The sequence below is a fragment of the Triturus cristatus genome, chromosome 6, assembly GCF_964204655.1.
Source record: "Triturus cristatus chromosome 6, aTriCri1.1, whole genome shotgun sequence".
In the NCBI taxonomy this organism is placed as follows: domain Eukaryota; kingdom Metazoa; phylum Chordata; class Amphibia; order Caudata; family Salamandridae; genus Triturus; species Triturus cristatus.
In genome coordinates, this window is record NC_140589.1 from 1,477,565,974 (window position 1) to 1,477,591,930 (window position 25,957).

At 45.4% G+C, this 25,957-nt stretch overlaps 1 protein-coding gene across 5 annotated transcripts in view; it reads right to left on the bottom strand.

The window, feature by feature from the left end:
- The window catches only part of LOC146821570 (uncharacterized), a 352,265-nt gene that overhangs the window by 102,067 nt on the left and 224,241 nt on the right, over nt 1-25,957 (bottom strand). For all 5 annotated transcript variants that reach the window (XM_085612586.1, XM_085612587.1, XM_085612588.1 and 2 more), the window contains 2 exons: nt 24,495-24,686; nt 20,273-20,368 (listed from right to left, as the gene is read on the bottom strand). In XM_085612586.1, the coding sequence (XP_085468712.1) occupies nt 20,273-20,368; nt 24,495-24,686 (288 nt within the window). The remainder of the gene's footprint in view (nt 1-20,272; nt 20,369-24,494; nt 24,687-25,957) is intronic.

The window sequence follows — 25,957 nt, forward strand, 5'->3', positions numbered from 1 at the left end:
CCCATCCAGTGCCATGCCTCTTTCGGATTGTCAGCTTTGCCCTGGAAGATGACATTGAGCCTCGCAGTATACATGAGCATGTATCTGCATTGCTCTGAGCCTGATTTTCACGGCTGTGAAGGTTTGCCTTTGTTGCTGTACTCATTGTGTATAGTCTGAAAAAATAATTACTTTATTAGACTCCAACGTTATTGTTTGTTGGTAGCGGGCCGCTTCCAGGATGGCGTCTCTGTTTACATAATTAAGGAGCCGCAGAATCACCAGTCTAGGCGGGGTGCCCGGCAACAGGCGCTGGGCAAGCAGCCTATGAGCCCGCTCGTTGACAAAGCAGGGAGACAATTGGTCTTCTGGGACTCATGTGCAGAAACATTTAGAGAAGAAGTGTCCTCTAAGCCCTTCAGAAGTCCCACATGGTGCAGGTTATTTTGCCGTGGTCTGCCTTTTGTGTCTTCAGCAAACTTTTCTAGCTGGAGGAGTTTAATAAGGCCCACTTTCAGGGCTCCACGGCTGTACTCAGTGAATGAGGCCCTAGTCTCCACCTTTGTAATATGCTCCATTACTTTGCACAGATCCTGGCAGACAAGGAACACTTCCACCCCAACCCATCTATTCAAACCTACAGGGCATCTGGGGATTCACGTATAGCTTGAAATATAGCAGACGAGGACAATGCCCCCGCTGAGATTTTCTGGCAACCTCTTATGTTAAGTTTCTGAAGTGCTGTGGCTGTGCAGGAGGAGACAGCGCCCCCCCAGGTATCCAGTAGGGGTGAGTTCGGGTCTGTCCTCAACAGCGTGCGCCCACAAGGGACTTGCTGCTCTGCTGTAGTCACACACAGCCTGCTTCACCTCCCACGCAGAGGAGCACAAGCAGTTGCAGCAGTGTGCTGTCTTTGTAGCAAGGTGCCCCCCCACACATCAGTCACCATTCTCTGGGTCCCCCGTTCATCTGCTGGGGAGTTTACAATCCTCAATGGGAGGAGGAGTGAGCCACAGTTACATAGCCCCGCACCCAGTGGGCCTGCGAGCCCTGTGGTGTCCCGGAACCTATTGCCACAGCCCCTTTACCATAATTTCTCCTCTAGAGGTAGAGGGGCAACTTCCCAGGGGCCAAGGTCTCTCTGGCACCCCTGCCGCACCGCTTGCTGGACATGCCTCCCCATCGGGCAGGCTCCCTGGATTATCTCTCTCTGGGCCACGGCTCTGCTCAGCCCTCCTGCCCAATACCTCCCTCTGTGTTGGCCGGACCTATCACAAGTCTTGCCGGCTGGTCACACCTCACACCTCCCCACCGATGGAGGGAGCACGAGCAGCTGAGCCTCAACGGTGGTGTCACAACAACATCAGACTTGCAGACTCTCCCTCTCTCGTCTTGCAGCACACAGCCAGATAAGGCTGCGGGATGATCATCATCCTGGCACTCTTGCCCGGGCTCTCGCTGCAGGGGAAGGGGCCTCGCCAATCTGTCAACTCCAGCTGGCAATCAGAGCGGCCGGGCTGTGTTCAAGGGGTGGCACATGCTGTATTAGTACGGATGACCTGGGGGATTCAGCAGAAGCTTTACTGCGGCTTCACCGCCGTCTTCGGTTGCTAGACACGCCCCTCCCCCAGTATAAAATGTTTAAACCTTATTTGTAACAACGCATTAACACTACAATTTTAACCTACATAGTGAAACCTTTACACTTTAAAGATAGTTTATTTACTATTGCCAATCCTAGGTAAGCTACATTGGGGAAGGGGTTGGACATTAAAGGGGTAAACGTTATGTTTCCCACTCCAATGTTAGCCTTTGGGGAAGATGTTGGCCTTTCAAAGAGGTAGATTTACTATTACCACACCAATTTACAAGCATTGGGAAGGTGCGGACTTTAAAGGGGGAGGATTTCCTATTCCCTCTAAGCTACATTGGAGAAAGTTTTGGACACTGAAGGGCTTAAATGTGCTGTTCTCACTCCGATCAAAGGGACATTAGGAAAGTTGTTGGGCATTTAAGGGCTATAATTTACTATTCTGACTCCAATCTAAGCTATATTGGGGAAGGTATTAGACACTGAAGGGGTTACATTTTCTACTCTCACTCCAATTTAAGCTACATTGAAAAAGGCATTGGACTTTAAAAGAGATAGATTTACTATTTCCACTCCAATATAAGGGCCTCATTATGAGTTTGGCGTTGCGGTAGCGGGACCGCCCCGCATCGTCAAAACCATGTACAAACCACCCACCAGATTAGTCATTTTCTCCTGTCTGACAGGCAGTTCTTTGTCGTTCCCAGGGCAGTGCCTATGAAATAGGCACCGCAATGGTAACGTCAAAGGAAGTACTTGCATGGCGCGTACTTGTACTTGCATGGCATATGCTACTGCAAGAGGAAACTCGTAATATGCTTGGCGGAGTCACAACGGCCCCCGCCAAGCATATTTTGGCCGCAATACTGCCACAACACTTCCAGGGATCTCTGAACCCTGGCGGTTGCGGTGGTTTTAGGGTGGCCTGGCCGCCATGGTCATAATGGGGCAGCCGGAAGACTCAAATAGACTTGACTGAGAACTTCTTCAGCTTCGAGGAGAACCTTTACTTACAACGGCACGAAACATCGATGGGCAGCACTTTTGCCCCCAGTATCCCCTGTCTGTACATGGGATGGTTCGATGACAACAACAGCTGGGCAAACAACCCCTATGCAGACAAAATACGACTATGGATCAGATACATCAATGACGTCCTAGTAATATGGCAACATGATAACACATCCATTGACCCATTTAACGAAAGGATCAACAACAGGAACCCATTCCTGACATTTACCATGACAAATAACAACAAGCAGGTGTCATTCTTAGATGTAAACATTACCGCTGAAGGATGAAGACTCGGGACATCTCTCAAACCTACCGACCGCAACAGCCTTCTTCATTTTGACAGTGCGCATCCCAGGGCCCTCAGAGAAAACCTGCCAGTAGGGCAATATATGCGCATCAAGCGCAACTGCTCAAAAAAAGAGGATTACAATAAAGAAGCAGGATGTACCGAACACAAATAATAAAAAAAGTCAAGAAAAGAGTAGGCAATTTCGCCAGAGAAAGCCTGCTCAAGAAAACCCAAACACAGAAATTCATATGTGTCACAACATACAACTCCGGATCTAGCCTGATAAAAACAAACATCAACAAACACTGGCGGATACTCACATCCAATAAACTTGATTTTGAAAAAACCCTTTTCTCCTTCAAGAAAAAGAGCAGCATACAAAATAGACTGGTACACAGTAACACCACCAATACCATAACGAATAGACAAACCACCCTATGGGATCTTCGACGGGTCATGGGCCATTTCCCGTGTGGCAGTTGCGCTGTGTGCCCGTTCACAACACATACTACCAGCATTGATATAGGGCTCAGAACACCATGGAAACAAAGAACCTCTACTAACCGCAATAGCACTAATGTCATATATTGGATCACTTGCCCTTGTGATCTCAAATATATAAGCATGACCACAATAAAAATAAAAATCAGGATCAGCGAACATAGAAATACCATTCGCTGTAACAAAACCATGACAAAACTCACAACTCACTTACTGGAATCAAACCACACTGAGAATGGCCTAAAATGGACGATCATAGAAAAAACAACTGCACATAACAGAGTCCAAAATACACTTCTACTCAAAGAACAGAGATGGGTCCACCGTTTACAAACATATAAAACAGGCCTCAACGATGATATCCCATGGAATCATCTAAACAACATAAACAGATAAATGACTGACCATCCTCCTTCGTACAAAAAATAATTCAGAAAATACTATGACAGAGGCAATACAAAAGGGTGGCTACCTGTGGGGAATGACACTGCAGTACCTTATTCTTTCAACCTCCACCTCCTACTATGGAGATAAGTGTCCCAACGCTTCTGGCCTCACAGGCCCTCCTAACATAATGTCCATCGCTCACAAGTACGACGCTACCCGAGGGCAGTAGTACTCCACCTCCTACAATGGAGCTTAATGTCTCAATGTTGCTGCCCCCCTGGGCACACTAAATATAAGCTATTACTCACAAGTATTACTACTATCTGGAATACAGACAACACCCATTTTTCCATCTCACAATTCAATTGGAAGGAATCAATGACCTCCCGTATCTGGTATGCATTGACAAACTAATTTTCCACACTATTCCCATTGGGAATTAACAACTTTATTCGTGCGGACTGTTTCACTGGCGTGTTAAGAAAAAATGAAACCAAAAACTTTATTTATTCTACACATAAACAACTACGCCCGCGTCTTCGCTAGAACAGAATGGAAGGTGTTCCTTCCTACACCATAGTAACCAGGACTTCAATCACGGCGCACGTACACTCGATCGCGTGGGCGAGAACACCGCCCCGAGCCCCTTCTTCTCACCCAATCACAAAATGAGACGGGTGCACGGTCGACGCAGGACGCATTAGACCATGCCTCCTTCCTTCGGCCGCAAGCCAAGTATTTTACCAACGTCGACTCACTCCTGAGACAAGCAGGGGAGCGGAGCACAGTAGGTCTCCAATAGGGATAGACCTTTGACGAAGTAACTGTTGTCTGCTTTTTTGACACCCTAACAACTGGCACGCAGGAGCTTCCCTCTCACGGACTACGTGTCTAAATAACTATACTGACGAACTGTGTCGTTTTTTCTCTTTCCTTTACTTACAGAGCATGACTATAAGGCCTCCCCCGCTAAGATCCCCATTGGGAGCCTACGCCCTGTCATACCGGGGTGAGTGCCTTAACCGTACCGCCACCAAAAAACTCTCTTTTACTTATTAGTCACAACTTGGTTTTAAACAAGATAAACAACTACAAATACGGGTAACATTTTACATGTGTGTGTATATGTGACACGTAGTGGTAACACTCATTACGAATGGCATGAAATTATGGGGGGGCGTGGCTTGGACACCGATGAGGACGGTCGCGTGAGCCGAGAGCTCCACGCCGCCCCTGCTGATTATCCTGTTTGCACGCCGATCGAGATACCCGCGACCCTGGGGAGGGGGCCCCCCTGACGTTGGGGACCAGCGGTGGTGTGGGCAAGTATCCTGCTGCCCGTTAACGAAGCTGGGGCCAACTGGAGAGGAGGCAGCTGTAACGGCGAATGGACAAGATGGAGGCCGGGCTGTTGCGTAGCGCCGGCGGAGATGAGCAGTGACGGCCGCGGGCCTGGCTGGAGCGGCGCGGTTTGGTGTCTGCCCTTTCCTGCTCTGGGGCCCTGTGGCAGCGGCTCCGAAAGCGGCCTATTGACGCCTCGAATTCTGGAACAGCTGGCAGGTGGGCTGTAGCGGCGGGGCCCGGGAGCCGGCTGCCCCTGGTGCGACCTCGAGCGGATCGATTGGTCTCGCCGGCTGAGGGACGGTGGGGGACGCAGGCGGATGCAGACTGTTGGCGGATGTGGAGGCCTGCACTGGGAGAACGACCCATCAAAATATCGGAGCCGAGGACAAAGCAGACACTACTACAGGAGTCAAGCCTGCTGGAGTTTTTAGTCGATTGCTAAGTCCTTCAGTATGCTGGCGTCCTAAAGAACATTACAAAGCCTGCAGCGACGAGTCAGTAACCATCCCACCAGCAAAGGCTGCAAAAAGCACACCCATCCCAAACCCCCTCTTCCACCTCCTGTGGTAGCCCAAGATAGCAGAATTTCCAGCACCAAGAGTAAATCTCCTACTCCCGCATTGGCGCTAGATGACTGGCGGCGCTGTAGGAGTATCACGGCTGTGGTCGTGAATGGGATGATGGCACCTGGCACTGTGGGCTCTCGCTTCTGGCAGGGGGACCGACGCTGCACTGGCTGCGGTGCGGCTGGCGTGACAACACAACGGACATTACCTCTGAGGTTAGCTGCCCCCTCGGTGTTGTGGTGCAGTTTGCCTACCACGACAATAACCCTGTGCTCCACCGCTCCAGCTGGATTGGGACCTCATCGGATCTGGTGTTGGTCATGTAACAGTGGTGGGGCTCGTGAGGAAGTAGAGTGGAGCCACTGTGGCGGCGACATGAAGGATTGATATGACATCCCCCAACGATTGCGGGGGAAGAACGGGGTCTTCCCTTTGCCTGCTCTGCTAGTAGATCTGTGGTGTTCCTCCACTGATGCTCCTACAATAGCCCACGCTTAAGGACTACCCTACCAGGGATACTGGTAAAAGGAGGAGTTTGGAGACTGCTGGTTGGCGGGCAGCACAACAGGGGCACGGTACAGTTTCCGGCTGTGATGGTGCAACTCTCAGGGGCCAGGTTGATCGCTGGGAGAAACTAGTCAGACGGTTTGTTTGTGGCAAGCTGCCTGGTGGATTGTGCCCTATGACCAATGCCTTCCTGGTAGTAGCACTTGTAGACGCTGCTGTTCAGTTCCAGTCTGGTACTGAGGCCAAGGCCCCGAAGATATTTAGTTGCTCTTGTGGGCTGGCTGCTGGGGGCTGGAGCCGGCTGTGTGGGCTCCCAGTTGAATATTTGGTGCGTCTGAGCTGCAACGCTGGTTGTGTGGCCAGATTGCTGTAGCTGGCATAGCGACCTCTGTGGGTGCCGGTGGAACGGACGGTACCTCTGGAGGTCCAGTGATTGGAAGGGACTGACACGTCGTTGGATCCGCGGTCTGTCCGCCAGAGGGGACCAGCATCTCTGCATCGTAGGTGGAGCGAACTGGGGGCCTCGGTGCTCGGCAGCTCTATTACTATGGGAAAGCCGTGAGGCAAACAGGGAGGGTCGCACCCGGAGCCGGACAGCGATTTAGCGGACCAGAGAGTGCGGGGACTGGCCGATCCGCCTCCCGAGGGGATGATGCAGCAACAGGTGGACCAGATTCTCCGAGCGATAACGGACACGAAGGAGGCATTTCAACAAGACATTGCTCAGGTTTCTCTGGGGCTGGGTCTCCTGCGAGCTGACCATGCAAAGCTGGTGGACCGGGTGAAGCAAGCGGAGACGACTCTGGAGATCCTAGAGCCGTCACAGAAAGTACTAGATGTTCAAATGAGCGATGTCCTGCGTAGGATCCAAGTACTGGAGAAAAGAGCTGAAGATGCCGAAGGACACAATAGACGGAATAACGTACGAGTGGTGGGTCTGCCGGATGGGATTGAAAGGGACAGTATGATTGACTATCTGGAACAATGGTTACGCACTGAGGTGGCCACGGAAGGTCTGACTCCGTTTTACACTTTGGAGCGCGCACACAGGGTCCCTGCCCGCACGCTGGCACCTGAGAGGCCACCCAGGCTGGTGGTGGCCCAATTGCTCCATTACAAAGAAAGAGACCTCTTGCTGCACGGGGCGCGTACGTCTGGCCCATATAAGGTGAGCAATAGCAATGTGACACTATTTCCGGATTACACTCTTGAGGTGCAGCGCCATCGAGCTTCGTTCCTGGCAGTCAAGAAGGCCCTTCGGGAGGAAGGCATCCAATACTCTCTTATGTTCCCGGCACGGCTATGAATATCGTTGGACGGCAACACGATATTTCATAATGATCCCGACGAAGCATGGAGTTGGCTGGAATCTTACTGGGCGGGAAGGAGTGAGGCAGGGCGCACTGACGGACAGAGGGTGGATTTTCCTCGACCGTGCCGCGTGCGGCGCTCCAGGAGCCGACGCACCGAAGCACGGAGGCCCACCGCTGCTCAGACGGAGCAAGAGAGACTGGCGGTGCTGCAGGCGGTGACGGAGGTATCTCAGGCGAGCGACACGTTGATGCTGAGACTGACAGACTCTGAAAAGGGCTCGGAGGGATCTGATTCAGATGGAACTGATGTGGGGAGTGTCACTATGCCGCACATTATTCCGAGAACGGCGGATGAGATTGTGGGCGCTTGATCTGATGATACAGCTAGTAAGAGGGGCCGGGTGGAACGGGTGCTGGTTGTTTGAGGGGAAACGTGGGGGAGTGCTAACTGAGTGGTGGGGCGTGATGGATTGCTTAAGACACGTGGGTCCTCGCCTGTTGGGGGGGTCCTTTCTGGGGGGTGGAGTTTCTTTTATAATGGGGGCTGGCGAAGGGGTGCGATGAAGCAGCGGGCCAGGTCCTCTTGGTGTTGGTCTCCTTCCCCCTTGTTTCGCTATTAGAGCGATTCTCAGGGACTTTTAGTGGACTGTTTGGATGGGTACTAGCAGTTTGGAGCCTGTTCTGGGGAGGGGTGTTGGGGGATTTGGGGGGCCAGTTGAGGGGTTGTTGGGGGAAGTTCATATTACCGGTGCGCCAAGACGGGGGGGGCAGTTATGATGCGGGAACAAACTGTATAATGGGGTCAGTACCTGATCTGAAATGTATTACTTGGAATGTATGGGGGATGCATACGATGGTGAGATGCCACAGGATCCATGCTTACCTGGTACGAAGAGGGGTACAGATAGCTTTTCCCCAGGAAACACATATAGACAAAGGGGAAAGCCGGCCGTTACAGCGCCGTTGGAGAGGGCAACTTTTCTGCACAACGTACTCTGCCTATGCCAGGGGAACTCTGATTTGGGTGAGGGCGGGGGTTCCTTTTCAACCGACTAAGCAGTTGGTGGACCCAGATAGCAGATATGTGGCTGTCATGGGTAGACTGGACGGGAGGGATGAGACACTGTGCAGTGTGTATGCCCTTAATGTGGAACAGAAATCCTTTTTCGTTACATTAACAGGGAAACCGGCACCTTTCTTGACGGGATCAGTATTAATAGGGGGTGATTTTAACTCCGTGTTGGATGCTGAGCTAGACAGGTCGCACCCGCCATTGCCCCAGGCTCCTGCCCACCAGCTTTCGAAAATTAGGAAGGACTGACAGGCTGTGTGGGGATTAGTAGACACATGGCGAGCCCAACATATAGGAGAGCGTGACTACTCCTATTATTCTCCCCTACATGACTTGTATGTGCGGCTGGACACTGTGTTGTGCTCTTCAGATGTACATGCCCTGGTGCGTTATAGCGAGTATCTGGGGAAGACGATATCGGACCACAATCCGCTACTACTGACAGTACGATGGTCCGGTGAGCGGCCGCTTATCCCCACCTGGCGGCTGCGGCTGGAAACCTTGGAGGACCCGGTATTCCAAGCTGAAATCGGCAAAGGAATAGAGCGTTACTTTCTTGAGAACGGGGGGACAGCATCGACCCTAGGCCTGGAATGGGACGCATTTAAAGTAGTGCTACGGGTTTTATGCATCGCTAAACAGACAGGTATGCGGAGAACGTTGTTGCAAGATATAGAAAAGGGGGAACAGCGGCTGCGACGGGCAGAGATAGCTTGCCCGGAGAATCCCAGACTGCGAGATGAGGTTTTAGCAGCAAGGGAGGAGGTGGCAACGCAAGTAGAGCGCTTACGCTGCTTTGACCATAAGGAATACTTAGTCCGAGCGCATGCGGAGAGAGATAAGACGGGCTCCCTCCTGGCATGGCTAGCAAATCCGGCTCCGCGAGGGACGCCTATTTTAGCCTTAACTACCTCGACAGGAAAGCCAGAGTACACCCAGCGAGGGATTAACGAACTGTTCCTAACATATTATACGACACTTTATGAGAGTAGACTGCAGGGCGCGACTGAGGGGTTGAATGAGTTTTTAGCTGAGGTACGATTGCCACGTCTTGAGGAGGACCAGGGGGTGCTGTTGGGGCAGGGAATCACGGAGGGAGAAATACGCAGTGCAATAAAACATATGGCGTGCAAAAAAAAAACAGGGGTAGACGGATTGCCAATAGAATTTTACTCGGCGTATGTGGACGCATTGACCCTCAAGCTTCGGGCGGTATATCACGAAGCCAAGGAGGTGGGGAGCTTGCAGAGCGCTGCCCGAGAGGTTATTATCATTCCGCTGTTTAAACCAGGGAAAGACTCGAACTCACTGGCGGCTTATCGCCCGTTGTCAATGTTGACAACGTACTACAAGATTTTTAGTAGGATCCTGGCGTCCCGGCTACTACCCCATATGACATACTTGGTACATGGCGACCAGGCGGGCTTTATACCAAAGAGAACCACTGCAACCAATGTGAGGCGCCTTTTACGAATCCTGGGAGAACGTCACATTGAAACACCAGATGCAGCGGTTCTCTTGGTAGATGTAGAGAAGGCGTTCGACAGTTTAGAATGGCTGTACTTGTCCCGAGTTCTCCATGCATTTGGTCTCGGGAAATCCTTTGTAGAATGGATGGAGATGCTATACAGGTCAGCGACGGCGTGCATGCGCACGGGTGCGACAATCTCCTCGATTTGCCCGATTGGACGGGGCATGCGACAGGGAAGACCGCTCTCTCCATTATTGTTTGCCCTGGCCATTGAGCCTCTGGCATCCCATGCCCGATTGGGGAACTATTATGCAGGTTTATATTTGCGGGGAGATGTACAGTTTATTTCTTTGTACGCCGATGATTTATTGATGTTCCTGGGGAACATAGCGGCGGACTTGGATGGTGCGAGACATTTGCTTCGTGTATTTGGAAGTTACTCGGGGTTGTAGGTGAATTAGGCAAAGACATGCCTATTTCCAGTGGCCCCGACTACGAAGGATCCTCCCCAGTTACTGGGGGTGCGTTGGGAACCTAGATGTTTACCTTATCTTGGCACTAACATTTATCATACCCCTGACGATTTATTGGAGGGCAACCTAGGCCAGGCCATACGCGGCCTCAGGAGCCGTATGGCATTCTGGAGTGCTCTGCCCCTATCAGTGGCGGGGCGGGTGGCGCTCCTGAAGATGGTAGCGCTACCACGTTTACTGTACTACTTTTGAACCTTGCCGATCTGGGTCCCGGGCTCTGTGTTCCGGCAGCTCCGATTCATGACTTGCAGGTTCTTGTGGCGGTCAGGCAGGAGGCGAGTTGCAATGACTACAATGATAAGACCAAGAGCAGACGGGGGCATGGCAGTCCCAGATTTTGAGTGGTATTATTTAGCGGCGCAGCTGCAGTGGCTCACACAAGCGGTAGCAAGGGAATTCCGGGGGTCGGATGGCCCGAGGGTCATTGGGTTCCGCAGTACATCTTATCCTTTATAGTCTTACAACAGAAGATGCAACTTAAGCTGCTTACGACTGAGGAACGGACGATGCGGCTGTGCTGGAACCAGAGTCAGCGTAGGGCCGGTTTCGCTCGTCCGTATGCCCCGGAGATTCCACTGGGTATGTGTACTGCATTACCTCATGGAGGGGATTGGACAGCACTGGCAAATTGGGAGGTCCTGGGGATACAGGTGCTGGGGGATTTATACGAGAATGTGACCTTGTTGTCCTTTCAGGACTTACAGCATAGGTATGACCTTCCAAGAGGACACTACCTGTTGTATTCAGCGCTTATTGCTGCAATCCAACGCTATTGGAGGGCAGGTTTGTCAGAGACAAGAACCTCAATGGCGTGCCAATATGTAGTAATGGCCGCGGGGACATATAAGGCTATAACGTGTTTATACCGTCGAATGTTAACAGAGAATTTAGAACCATTGCGTACACTGCAGGGGAAATGGGAAGCGGAGCTTGGCAGGGATATCCCTGAGAAGACATGGGCCCAACTGGTTAAGAGAGCATGGAAGAGTACGAGAAATGCCTGGTTTCAATTGATACAGTTCTATGTTCTGCACAGAGCATATCTAACACCCGCGAAGCTCAATCAGTATTTCGAGGCGACAGCGGCTCAGTGCCTGCGCTGTGCTCTAGAGGGAGCGGACTTCCTTCATATGATGTGGGGGTGTACGAAGTTAGGGGTGTATTGGGAGGAGGTATTGGACATCTTGAATACTATTACTGATAACACGATAGAACTAGAGCCGGGTACTTGCCTACTTCATTGGTTTCCGCACACTACCAGATCGAAAGTGACTAGCAAATTCATAGACTTGGGGCTGGTATTGGCTAAACGGGAGCTTACTATGCATTGGATATCGCGCCAGGGTCCTAAGGTGGGGAGATGGCGGGCAGAATTGCTTAAATGGGCAAGAACCGAGGGCATACTTAGATTGCAACAAGCCTCAAGTATGAATAACGACAAAGCATATGAGACAGCAACGGCATGGGAGGCCTTAGTGGAAGCAATTCAGACTCCGGACACAGACTCAGAGGAGGACGTACTTGAAGAGGGACGGGGAACCCCGGATCACGTGATTGAATAGATTGACGAACTTGCTATGGGCTAAATGTGACAGTTATTGTGTAGGATATTGCAACCTCCAGTACAATACTGCCCCTGCTAGACAATGTTGTTAAGCTACACAGGGAATTTTGTAACTGATTGTACTGTATATACTTCACGGTGCACCGGTAGATGGGGAGGGAGGGGGGAGGGGGGAGAGTTTGGAAAGGAACAGCATGCACTATAATATGCTGAATAAGCCGCTGTATTATTGATGCTATATGTGGTGTTGTTGTTTCTTTTCCTTTTGTTTTGGAAATATAATAAACACATTTAAAAAAAATGTTTAAAAAAAAGAATGAAATGAAATTATTGCCTGCATGACTTTCCATAAAATATATGGCAAAACCACAAACCCATTAATGTATGTCATTGGTACAATTTCTCTTTGGTGATCACCAGACAAAACTACCCTCTGGTGCTCCACACACCATACCAATCACTCTCACGGTAATTCAACCAAGGGGAACAACAACAATGTAGCTTCCTTGCAATTGGCAGCATTTGGCATAACTACACATAAGTCACAAATAGTTTTTTCTCTTTCAGGAAATACCTCGAAGAAAACAGCGGCAGGTATCAGACTTCTCCCTAAATAATAACATTATATATATATTGGTGTGTTACATGTTAATTGCATGCTTTTTAACTCTTTCCTAGGACTCTACCGAATAAAGTTATTTGAGTCTTTGAGGAAGTTTTACATTCCCTACACTTTTTCACAGCACTCCTTTTGCCTTAAAACACACCTCAGCTCCTACCCACACCCTGACACTAGGTGGGGAGTTGTAGCCCTCATTGGAGACCGCCTGGCCCCAATGTACTGAGGGAGCCCAATGATGAAGCATGTCACCCTTGGGTGAGTGAGGGTTCTTGTCCGAAAAGGACATTCCTTTCCCTTTGTTACTAGTTTGTTATTGCACACTATAATACTGTCTCATATAGATGGGTAGAACATATCTTTAGTGAGTTTCAAGAGTAGACAGGGAGGGATATGTTTGATGTCACTCTCCCTTGGGTCCCACGTGTGGTCTTAATTAAACATGTTAATTGCATGACAACTCTGCACTCCCGTCTCTGGGGAAAGTGCCCTCTTCACATCCCACCCTAACGAAAGCCAGGGACCATAAATAGGCCAGCATAAGATCTGAAACATGTTGGTGATCAGTTAGGGTCATAGGACCATCATATCCTCCTGCCCTTCCATAGTAATTTTTAACCTTTCCCTCCCACCCCACCAATAAAAGATACTTTAGGAGTGTGAGAGGAATGCTATCTAAACGGTACGCCCCTCTACCAAAATATCTTTATAAGTGCTCCCTGAAATACGGTCGAGCTCACCCTAACCTTTAGGAGCCAGGGTGAGCTCAATGATGAAGCATGTCACTATTAGAGTGAGTGAGGGCTATAATAGCAAAAGGGTCTCCCTCCCTTTTCACCTTTCAACCAAGTGACACCACTAAACCAGCCAGGTGTAGACTCCTTTGGGCGTTCTGTCCCTTTTCAGAAACCCCCTCCTTATCATTGGTTGTTGTTTGTCTCCTACCTTCCCCAGTCCCTTTTTGCCACATAGGGACCTCACCAGGTTCCAGGAAGGATATCTTTCACGTTAAATAATCGATCTATAGGGAGGATATATCCCACCTCATTAGGGAGACCCTATCTACCCCCATCAAGGCCCCACTAAGGCCCTGATTTTTGTGACATGGGCAGACGGAAGACTGCCACCACTACGCCCCCGCGAGTCTGGCGGTCCGACCACGGCCAGACTCGTAATAAAGCCCTAAGTTACATCCGGGAAAGAGTTAGACATTCATGGGGAGGAATTTAGTATTTCAAATCTAAACTAAGCTACATAAATTGAAATCGTTGAACACTGAAGGGATTTAATTTACTAATCCCACCCCAACCTACGGTACTGTGACCGGGTGGACTCACCTGCCCCACAAAGTAACCCCGACAGGGACTGGTGGACCGCTATACCCCCAACTCTCCCTCTTTTCCCTTCTCAGCAGGGTGAGTGGAACTGGGAAAAGACACCGCTTGTGACAGTTCAAGAAGAAGAGGCCGGCGCCTTTAACTGGGACTTTCAGTACGAAGAAGCCCCGCCCCCAGCTGACGTCAGCGGGAATCAGCTGATAAAGGCCGAGGAAACCCGGAAGCCGGGGTGCATTGACACCGGAGGAGAGATGGAAGACGGGAGAGTCGTAGCGGTTACAGTGACGGAGAGAACAGGAGAAGACGGAGGACGGAGACGAGCCGGTACCAGTGGACACCCAGGCTGAGCCAGGAGGCCAACGTCCCCACGCATCGCCGAGCCACGCTCCTGGAGGAGCGTGACTAACACAGGTATGAGAGAAAGTCTCGGGGTGGGTTGGGAGGCGGGGACGCCTGACTGCGTAAAGCGGAACAAACCCTGAAACCCCATACCATCTCACGACCTGATTTTGGATCCTCACCCGTGCACTGGTCACTTTTCACTACCCTCCCTCCTACGACTCCTTCTTTTTTTTGTGTGTGTTGTGTGGGCTACTAAAAGTGCGCAGGAGCGTGGTGATCCTTTCACTCCCCGGTCCCTGGTCTGTATACTAGCCATCGGACGCCGTCCTGACCCTGTGTTTTCTTCCTTCCTACATGCCCTATCGATGGCTGACGCACGGAGAAGCCTGACCTGACCCTAAGCAGAAAACCGGGCCCGAAGACAGCGCGACGAACCACCCAGCATCACGGATCCGGCTAAGTTTGCCGCAGAGAGACTGTCAAGTCGCCATATGCGCGTGTTTAATAAAATAAAACCTTTTCTACCGAGACCTGGCCTCCGTCCTATCACTCCTACCCCGCCACAGGTACATTACAGAAAATATTAAACTTTAAAAGAGGTAGATAAACAATAACTACTTTAAAGAAACCAGAATATAAATAAAGTCTTTTTTTATAAAATGAGAATTTGTTTTTAATTATATTTATAGTGTATGTAAATACAAAATATTTACATAGATAGATAAATGTAATAAATACATTTAAAATGACAGTGAACGTTTTAGTCTTTTTAATTATTGTTTAATTCTTTTCTTTAACCTTTAACATATTTTTTTAAACATAGAAATAAAAACATACTATTATTTACACAAACATATAAAAACTTAACACATTTACTTTAATTTAAACAGAAAATATTATTAGTATTATTGAAAACAAATGTTTCAATTAATATCTAATCATAGAAAACACTTCTAATTTTGTTTTAATAAAACAACATTAGAAACATTTATAATCTGTTTACGAAACAAAAAATTAATACTCTCTAAAACACGTCCGCACTTTTCCCCTCTACATCTTGCCAATGAAAAAAGATATCTTAAAAAATCTCGCTCATCACAGAACAATACATGAAAACATTACAATTAATATTAATAAATAACTTGTAAATAAATAAAAAATGACAGATAAAAATGATAAAATATTTTACCAAACATCTCAAATACTACAAATCAAATTCCCCTACAAACCCAAGAACCCATCCCTAACAATTTTAAACAATTTAATAAAAAAATGAAAAACCTAAAACATTTATAACAGTACAATAATATACAAAAAGCAATATTATACACAACTATATGCAATACAACAATATTTTTAACAATGATATTTAAAACAATGCTAAAAACAATATTATTAATATCTGATATATTGGTTGCCATGATATGAAGGCAAGAATATTTCCAACTCAATATTTTGGTCAAGCACCAGATTTTGTGTTGTTTGGAGGATCATACTAGGGTTGGATTCAATATTTCTACTGAGGCAAATTGAGATGCTACTTCATGGTATGTTCGGCTTGTTTAAAGTGCATATTTGTACTGCTATAGTCATTGATGCTAGATTTTATGATTGTCTCCAGTTGTTATAGTACAATAGTGAAATACCCTAGATTCCTGACATAAGGTGGCTTGCGATGGAATTTCTTTTTGAAGTATGCACGTGGAGGAGGACATAATAGTGACTGGTTTCTATTGATGTTATGCAATGCTAAAAATGGTTCTGGGACTGAGAGAGTTGGGCAAGTAGTGTACATTGCAGATGATTTTTAAGATAATCACTGAAAGTTAGATCCTGATTTTTGTGCTTAAGAAAATCAAATCAATAAACGTATTCCAAACAAAAAAAACGAAACTTAAATATTTACCTTTACATTTTCACGTTAAGCATGTTTCCATTCTTGACTGAGGTTTTACTGATATGACCACAAAGCCCTGCCCACTACAAGTACAGCCTCCCTAATTCTGCCCTGTCCATACCAATAGGCATTTCTCTCAAAATTGGATACAGTACCATTTGTTTTAAAATTCTGTGCTTCACTGGTATTATGCCAGGTTTGAACGGGGTTATAGTTGAATATGAGATTGAGGTAGAGTGAGGTATTGTTAACCAGCATCTTGTGTTTGTTATCTTTTGTCCCATATCATGTGTACATATGCCATGATGTCCCTGCCCTGTGGTGCTGATTGCTTGATGTGGGAGTGTGTTGGGTGTAAATGAATTCTGGTAGGTGTCAATTAGTGAGGCTGAGTGTGGCACAACATTGATCCTGGTGAAGTATGTACAACAATTGGACCATGTAAAATTGCTGAATAAACCTCTTTTAATGAAACTTATAACCCCAGAAGAATGGACTTTTAACAAGCATTAGCAAAGCCAATAGGTCTCGACAATGCAAGAGTTATTGCCATTGTCAATGTCTTTTAGCCATGGATACACACATGTTCATGTCAAATACACACTTTTCAATGTTGGTATATATATATAGTAATTCAACCAAACAAAAGCTTCTAATTTAGTAGGCTGGACTGCATACTATAAAGCGCCTAGCTATAGGACCTAAACATAAGGACCCTAACTCTATTGTTGCTTTAACCTTTGGATGTTTTTCAGTGAACATAATAATAATATAAATATAAATATAATATTGTGTTTTTTGGGAGAAAGCATGAGACTGGCAAGACAGCTAAAGCTGTCTTTGGGCCATACCTAAAAAGAACACAAAATGCATTCTTCAAAGGAACCAAAATTAAGAAACTATGCTAAAATAATGTGTCAATAATCATAAATGGTTTTAAATGCAGGCACCTACAACAAAGTGTATCAGTTCTTTAGCTCCCAGATTAATTAACGTTGAATCAGTATGTTTTTAATATGAGCCCAATTATATTTATATTTGTTTCAATATATTGAATATATGTATGAACAAAGTAATTCTAGCAGAAATCCATTACATAGAAACAAGGATGTGCATTAGATAGAATGAAGGAGACTAGATGGATGGACCAGTGGCAGAGGTCATTGATGATAAATGGGACCAGGCAATGACAGTATATAAACATTATTTATTTGGTGCACGTTCAAGCTACTTTTTCATTACACAAGCTTACAATTTAAGAGAGCCAGTGATTAAATAATTTCCCCGGAATCACATGTTTGGTCATCTGCCAAAGCTGGGGCTAGAGCCTAGATTCTTAGAATTCCAAGTCAGCAGCTCAACTATGAGACATAAGTGATTATATCTGGAACCTGGGGCAGGTAACCATTTTATGATGTCCTGCAGCTAATTAAGCAACTTTCTGTAAACTTTTGTATAATCCAGTTTTTATTTTCTACACTTGCTAGAAAGTCCCTGCAAATCATATTTTAATACCTGCTGCCTTAACCACCTTCGAAAACAATAAGTAGCAGAAACTGACTAAAAAGGCAACATTGATTTTCATGGCCATGCACTTACTTTTTATTCGGCACAACACGATTTGGCTACACACCTCCATTTGATGAACAACATTTTCTGAAACAAACCTTTACATTCTTCAATTATAAACACTAAAAGGCGTCAGTAGTGTGAACAGCAACAATTGCGTCACCAACGCGACAAGCAGATATACAACAAGAGATAATGTGTACTTGGACTGACTGTGAAAAGGACTTGCTATTGCACTCTGTCCTTCAAATTAGTTGTGTGTATCATACACATCCACAGTTGTCCAAGGGTCTGTGTCATGTTACAAGCACATAGGAACACTTGCCATAGTGCACGCACTAGATGCTTTTGGCTCTGCATCTGCACTATAAACATGCCAGACATTGCAGAGCATTACAAACAAACCTAACCATGTACAATTACCAGAGACGCCCATGGGACATCACCTGGACCATGCACACCATGAGCCGAAGGAGCAAAAACAGAAGGACATGGCACTGAATGAGCATAACTGAATCAACCAGTTCTGCAGAGCAACACAAAAGCACCTTAAACTTTGGCTATCCCTGCAATTGTCCAATGTGGAGTAAATACACCACAAGTGTAACCAGTGCTACAAATGCACCGTATGCCGCTAAAATACCACTCATGGGCAGAACGGGATATGGATCACTTGTTATAAAGCACTATACTCGCAATATTCATGCACTTGCCATTGCAAAGATCCGAATCAGTGTACAAGTGCTGTTTGACACTACTCACATACTGTTTAGTTTACATATCCGAGAACTGCACCATACGCTGAACATGGACTACTTATGGTCCCTTTGCTACACAGACACACAAGGCACTGCACACAAGCAACTCATAACCCTACAGCTGCACAAGCACCATAATGCACCAGGACTGCACATGCTCCACTCACACACCAGATACTAAGTATGCTCGGCTCAGCACTGTGCGCTGTACATGCTCCACTCATACACCCAGACCACTCAAACATCCAGTCCAGCTCATGTATCTGAGGCTGCATAAATAATGCACCTGGAGTTGCACATGCGTACATAGAAAGAAGTTCTGCATGAGGCACTGCATCAATATCACTCACGCCAGTGCTGCGGGCACCAGTCATGTTCTTATATGTTGCACATGTACCAATCATGCCCCCATGTTGCACATACACAAACTGGGCACATACATCATTCATTCACATCTAGGGCTACAAGCTCTAAATATGGAGCATGTATCACATGTACCTAGAACTACACATGCATCAGCATTACGCACACCCAGTGCTTGAGCTGTGCATGAAGTAACTAAGCACACAACTGTGCACACATATTCATATCACACAAGCACTTCTTGTGCACCCGGTGCTGTACAACACTATCCGGTGCTTACTTCTTGTTCTACATGTGGGGGGAAACAGAGCCCGGAGCACTGGGAAGGAAGCTCAACACAAGTTCAAATCCTGGCAAACAAAGACACAGAACAAACACTATTCCACACAACGACAACAAGAGTGACCCAAAAATACTCGGACACATCGATTATTTAGCACAACACAACAACAACACAGTTACATAAAAATAGATGAAAATATTGATTATTTAGCACGACCTAGAAAATGTAAATATTCATCTTTAGAGCAGAGTGATTGAAAAACGGGCGCTTGGGTAAAGCGTGTGTATGGATAATAGTAATTGGTCCATGCTCTCAGGGAGGGCTAAAGATAGGAAGTCAAATGGGGAGGAAGAATAATGGAGCGACGAGGGAGCCATCAAATTGCAAGCCTATGGGGCTGCTGAAGCTCACAAAGTAGATACAACATGTCTCTTTTTGAGACAGTGTATGCGCTGTCTAGAGCCGAGACATAAAAACTGCTACATAAGGATGTCGGTAACGCATTGACTAGTAAGAATGTTCATGGTGAATAGGGACCTAGATAGAGAGGAAAAATACATAATACAGCAAACAGTGCAAAGATGCACACCAGTGTGTATTCTGTTGATATCTCAAATGCTTGCTCAAATAGACACATCTCTGATTGGTGGGCTTCTGTGCCATTTATTAAGGGAAATGGAACAATATACATGTGGGACAGATAACCTTCCAGCAGTATATCACAACTAGTCAACTGATGGACTAATATCTATAAACACATTGAATGAACAACTCTAGTGCTTGCTTTGCTATCAAGGGATGATGTAGGAAGCTAATTATATCAGTCATCATTCATTGTTATGTGTCAAATTGTTTTTATAATACTTAGAAAGATACATGTTTTAGGTTTTCCCACATGCCCCTCAGGTCATATTATTAATTTGATACTTCAATGAAGAATTTTAAATTTAAGAAACAAGAGTACGCACAGCACCTTTTCCTTTCGTAGCTCTGATAATATTAAGGCTCTTCTTTTCTTCAACCTTTCCAATTCTGATTTTGTGGTCTCCAGTTGCAACAGAATGCTTTCCTTAAAATAAAATTAAGATGGTCACCAAGTGGAAAACACAAGTATAAGCCTCTTACTTACATGCTTTGCTATTTAACTGTACAGCTTTACAAAAGCAGCTGTATGTCTAGCAGAAAATTCCCTTCCTCCTGCTACTTGAAAGTTTATACCCACTTTAAGTATGTCTCTGTCATGATGGTAGCATAGTCTTTGATTTATCTTCATTCAGTGTTTAACCAGATACCTGTGCACTTCAATGTGCACTACATAAATAAGGAGTCTTAATTTAGTGTTTGACCCCTGAAGAAGTGTAAAAGCTGATCTTGCCTTTACATGATACACACACTGTATTATGACAATGAGAATAAATGTGCACCTGGCACTCGTCTAGAAAAATGACATAGAATCTTAGAAAAAGTGATAAGAAAGCACCATAAAAGCATGGTTGACATAAGTAGAAACTGTAGGATTAATCAATTAGTAGATATAAGAAGTTTAAGTAACCAATTACTTTATATTATAAACAAGTGTTATGAAAATAATGATAACAGCATTGCTATTTGACTTCATTGAAGAGTGCCTTTATAAACTTTTTTTTTTATGCAAATCTTAAACAGAAAGTAGTAGATGTTAAAATGTTTAGTATAAGTACCTAACATATAGTACAATATTTACGTCTAGAAACACATTTGATATAAGTATGTTTAGAATTAATTTACATGTTGCTACTTTTTAGGTTGTAGAAGTAGGCCATGATTAGAGATGTGTGTGTCTATGCTAGTTTTACTGATAAACATTTCAGAATGCTTTTAAATGATACATGGTTTGTTTTATTACATTCAAATGTAGAGTTTGGGATTCTATAGTACTAAAAGATATACAGCCTCATGCATCAAGCCAAAATCCAGTCGGTAAAATACCGATTCGCTAATAGCTCCCGGTATTGAGTTAAAAATACCCAATCCCAATGCATCAACCCAAAAGCAAAAATCGCTATTTAAGGAATCCTTAAATAGCGATACTTTAAATAGCGATAGCATTTAAGGAATCCCAAATTGAGATTCCTTAATTTAAGGAATCTCAATTTGGGATTCCTTAAATGCAATGCATGAAAGTTAAAAAATTAGCGAATTCGCTAATAGGGGGAGCAAATTACCATGAAGATGAACTGCATGGTAATTTGCTAAAAGTTTGAAAAATGCACTTTTGTGCATTTTTCAAAGTTTCATGTTGCGCACACACATGCCCTTAGAGCATGTGTGTGTGCAACATATGTGCACATATCATTTTCAGGGGTGCAATAGGGTGTCATTTTGACACCCTTGCACCCTTGAAATTGCATGAGCAATTTGCGAGAAGCTACTGCTACTCGCTATTTGCTCATGCAATCTCCAATTCATTCCTATGGGCCTGGAGGCCCATAGGAATGATTGGGATGGCATTCCTTAATTGCTACTCGCAATTTGCTAGTAGCAATTAAGGAAAGTTAAGGAATCGCTATTTGAATAGCGATTCCTACATGCATAGCCTTTTGCTATTCCTTATTAGCGATTCCTTATTTTTCGCTAATAAGGAATCTCAAATGGCATTGTTCATGCATGTGCCCCAAAATGTTGAATTTAAAAACGTTTAAATGTCTTTCTCTTTAGGCTGCGTAATTTCACAGTCTTGTGCAATGGACTTTATACGTTGTCAAATGTTGCATTATTTGTTCTTGATTCATAAGACATCATTTTTAAACAAAGGCAGTTTTCTTATTCTTCTCTGTAAGAATGGTGGGAAAGAGACCTTTTCCCTACATGAGTAAACAGTTGCAAAAACAAAAAGCTATGTGACAACTGACCTGTGAGGCCATTCATCTCTCATGACTTATGTGAGAAAATATGTTGCAATAACAATTTGTACCTGGGAAGACGGAAGAAATGAACAGACCATTGTGGACCCACAGTTGATCTGCTTGATGACAAATATGAACTATATAACCACGATGCACAGGATAAACTGGCTTATTGGACGATTTGGAGCAGTTTGGTGAGATACCAGACTTGAACTTTCCTGATTTATGCTTCATTCTTTTGTTTTATCTATGTACTTTGCCACTAGTGGACTTTAAGTTGGACCCCTTTACCCATGCTTAGAGAATCTTTGACAACCAACTTCTAGCTTTGCTGTTGGTAGAGATTGTATGGAAACCATCCTCTTTTGGATTCTGTTAGTTAAGGTTAGATTACCTTTAAAAAATGTTTGACTTTATATTTCAAATTGTTAGAAATATGAATGAGCTGCTTAAAATGTTTCTTTTATGTATTGATTTTGGATCTTTAATACAATAACCAAAAACTCTAAAGTTGTCTCAGTCTTATTGTGTCTAATAATATTTTACAGAAACTGTGCTAAAGTTTAAAGGCATAACAGTGATAGTCATAGATTATTTTCAGAACATCAGGTTACTTTGCTCTTATTCTGTGTAGCCACAGCAGAGCTCTCAGTTCCCATGATTCTTGTTAGACTAAACTTCTTCAGGCGGTTCGGTCCACCAAGTGCTATACTTTAGGGCATATTTACAAGCACTCAGCGCCGCCAGAGTGTCACTTTTATTGACGCTCTGGTGGCGCAGCGCCATTTTCCATATTTACAAGGTGGGGCTAAGCCACTTTTCATGGCTTAACACCACCTTGTAAATATGCCCCTTTCCGCTGCAGTCCTCTGCAGCAAAGGGACATGCAATGGGTGTTGCGTGGGCGTTCTAGGTGAAGCACATTTTCAAGGTATAAAGGCTTACATATACGGATTAAAAAGCAACACGTTTGGGAACAGTTCTGTAGAAACACTAGATACATAGCATAAAATTGTTTTCACATGAGATCTATTACACATTTGATAAGTAATTCCCCACGGGTTTCTGCAGACATGAAATTAAGAAAACGAATAAAAGTGCTCCTGTGGCCCCTCAAGTCGGAACTAGAGTAGTGGGAAACAGCTGAGTGGTTGCGAAGAGAGGCACAAGAAAGCATACCAGAAGCACAGAGTTCCCTCAATTGGTGCTCCTGTGAGCATCCTGAACATCTGTTTCCTCCAAAGATCTGCCCCACACAGTTGGAGGGCAGACCTAGCTTTACATGTATCTGAAATATCTTGTGCGGTCTCGCTATCAGCATCCCTTCTCACATCCTGCCTTGTGTTACAATGCATTCCAAAAACCCTATATACTGCTTAAGCAGTTCTGTTTACAATGCTAACCAAATACATAAATACAAATGCAAATAGATTTTGTCCTTCTCATGTACCTCCACTGCAAATTAATCCATATTCAGACTAAGATATAAGTTGCAATTGATGGACCCTTTATTTTCTTTCGACTAAACTGCAAGAATGCATCGTAGGACCACAAGGGATGCAGTCAAGGACGATTTTCAGGATAACCACTGACTATCATATGCTTTTTAGTTAGACTCACTGTATGTACATTTATTTCTTATGGATAGCCTGAGAATCAAGTGTAGTTCCAGCACCCAACGGACTAACAACAGACACCTAGACCAATTAGATAACTACATTAAAAAGAAAGACTTGTCGGTTAATGATCAGCCATTTCCAAACTACAGAAGAGGCAATGTAAAGACAGTTGGTTCCACTAACCAGCAGGTCATTACTCTTGCATTTACCAATTTATGCTGGGCTTGCCAGACTTCAAAGAATCCAGACCAAAAGGTCACCTTTCTACTAATTCAACACAAGGGTTTCACAATCCTGCGGTGATTTTTGATCAAGTTTGGGCTTTAATGCACAAAGGGGTACCTAAATTCTGCCTAATGGTAAACGGAACGTGAATCCACATCATAACTTACAAGGTGAGTTACTCTGCTGGATAGGAATGTGGATCAATTTATTTGGTTTTCTCTTGTTCTTTCAGTGTTGTCTCCATTGACTTACACTTTGGGTCTGCAGAAAAGTAAGCACGTGAATACTAGCCGAGATCTGAAATGTTGAGGGACTTACTTTTCTGAAGGAAACATATCAAACCTACACTGTGGTATAAATGTGAGTGTAAAGGCACAATCCCAAAGCATCAATCACAGTGCCAAACTACATCATCAAACACATATGTCTATGGAAGCAAAAAGATGGCATTCCTTCTAGTGCTTACCTTTTCCCGCTCCTGTTCAGAAAAGTGTTGCTGCTCCTTCTCCTGAGACTTTTCAAACTGGGACTTCAACTCTTCCATGTCATAAACTAACTTGCAGTGTTTGTTTTTTATCTTCTGGGCTTCTGATTTTTCATTCTCTTTAATTTTATCCAGCTGGGCTTTGAGTTCCTCAATTTCATTCAATAAACTATCCTGGAGGGAAAAACTCAATTATCTATAGCATTCAAAAACTCAAAGAGAACATTTTGCTATAATTGCACTCAGTTGAGAAATTTGATGCATTTAGGCAAAAGGTGTGCAAAGTAAGTCGTAAGTCCAGGATGACTTGATCCATGTCAGATTTCAGGAAAACCTCTCTGATGTAAATTGGTTCTACTCAGCTTTATCCCCTGAGTTCCTCTAGGTGGTTCCCCCACCTAGAAAATCTCACAATTATTAATTAATGATTAGCACTGCCAACTAGAGGTATCAAGGTTAAGTCCAAGCTAATATTACAGAACTTTGGGACCTAGAACATCGCACATTTGTTCCCAACTCCCTATTGGTGTGTGGGTGAGTTCACACTACCTACAGAGTATTCAAAGTATTGAGTATTCCACTACTGACTATTAAACCCCAGCAACGTCTACAGCCGGATCACTAAATTAAGCTATTCCTGAGCTTGGCAGTGTTACCCTAATTAACATAGGAAGCAGGAAATCTCAGAATAGGTTGCATTCACTTACACATTGCGGAAATTTAAAACTGCCTACGGTACTCACAAATTTGCATATATCTGTGTACGTTACCTACAATGTTAGGTACTCATGTAGGGCAAGGTAAGTGTTCATATACATTTCTGGCATATGCCAGATTTCCCTAACACTCTCTATGTGGAGTCTCCGTACTGCTGTCTTACTGGATGCATAGGGCGCGATTAAGAGTTGGCAGAGCGGTGGTGCAAATAGCCGCGCCACCACTCCACTGAAAGTCATTGGCGCCCGCCAGCCAGATTAAGACTTTTAAGTTGTCTAACAGGCGGGTGGTATGGCGGTCCCATGGAAATGCCTCTTTTGGCACCACAATGGGTCCCCACTACAAGGTTCCTGCATGGCATGGACTCGAAATTCCATGTTGTGCAGGAACCTATGTGCATGCACACAGGAGGGCGCATGTTATGACCCCCTGTGTGCATCCACATGCGGTTGAGGCACAGGCGGGCCCTGCAGGGCCTCCTTTGTTTACTCTCCTCCAAGGTTTACATGGAGGAAGAACCTCCATGTAAACCCTGGAGGAGAGGGAACTAGTAATATGCTTTGCCTGACGGTCCCCCCAAGCATACTGCGGCCTCTGACTGCCCCTCCAATGCCAGGGAACGGCGGTTCCCTGGAGGAAGCCGGCAGTCCAACCAACCAACTCCTAATGGGGCGGTCGGACCGCCGGTGCAGCGGTGGGTGGATCCACCACCGTCGTGCCACTGCAAG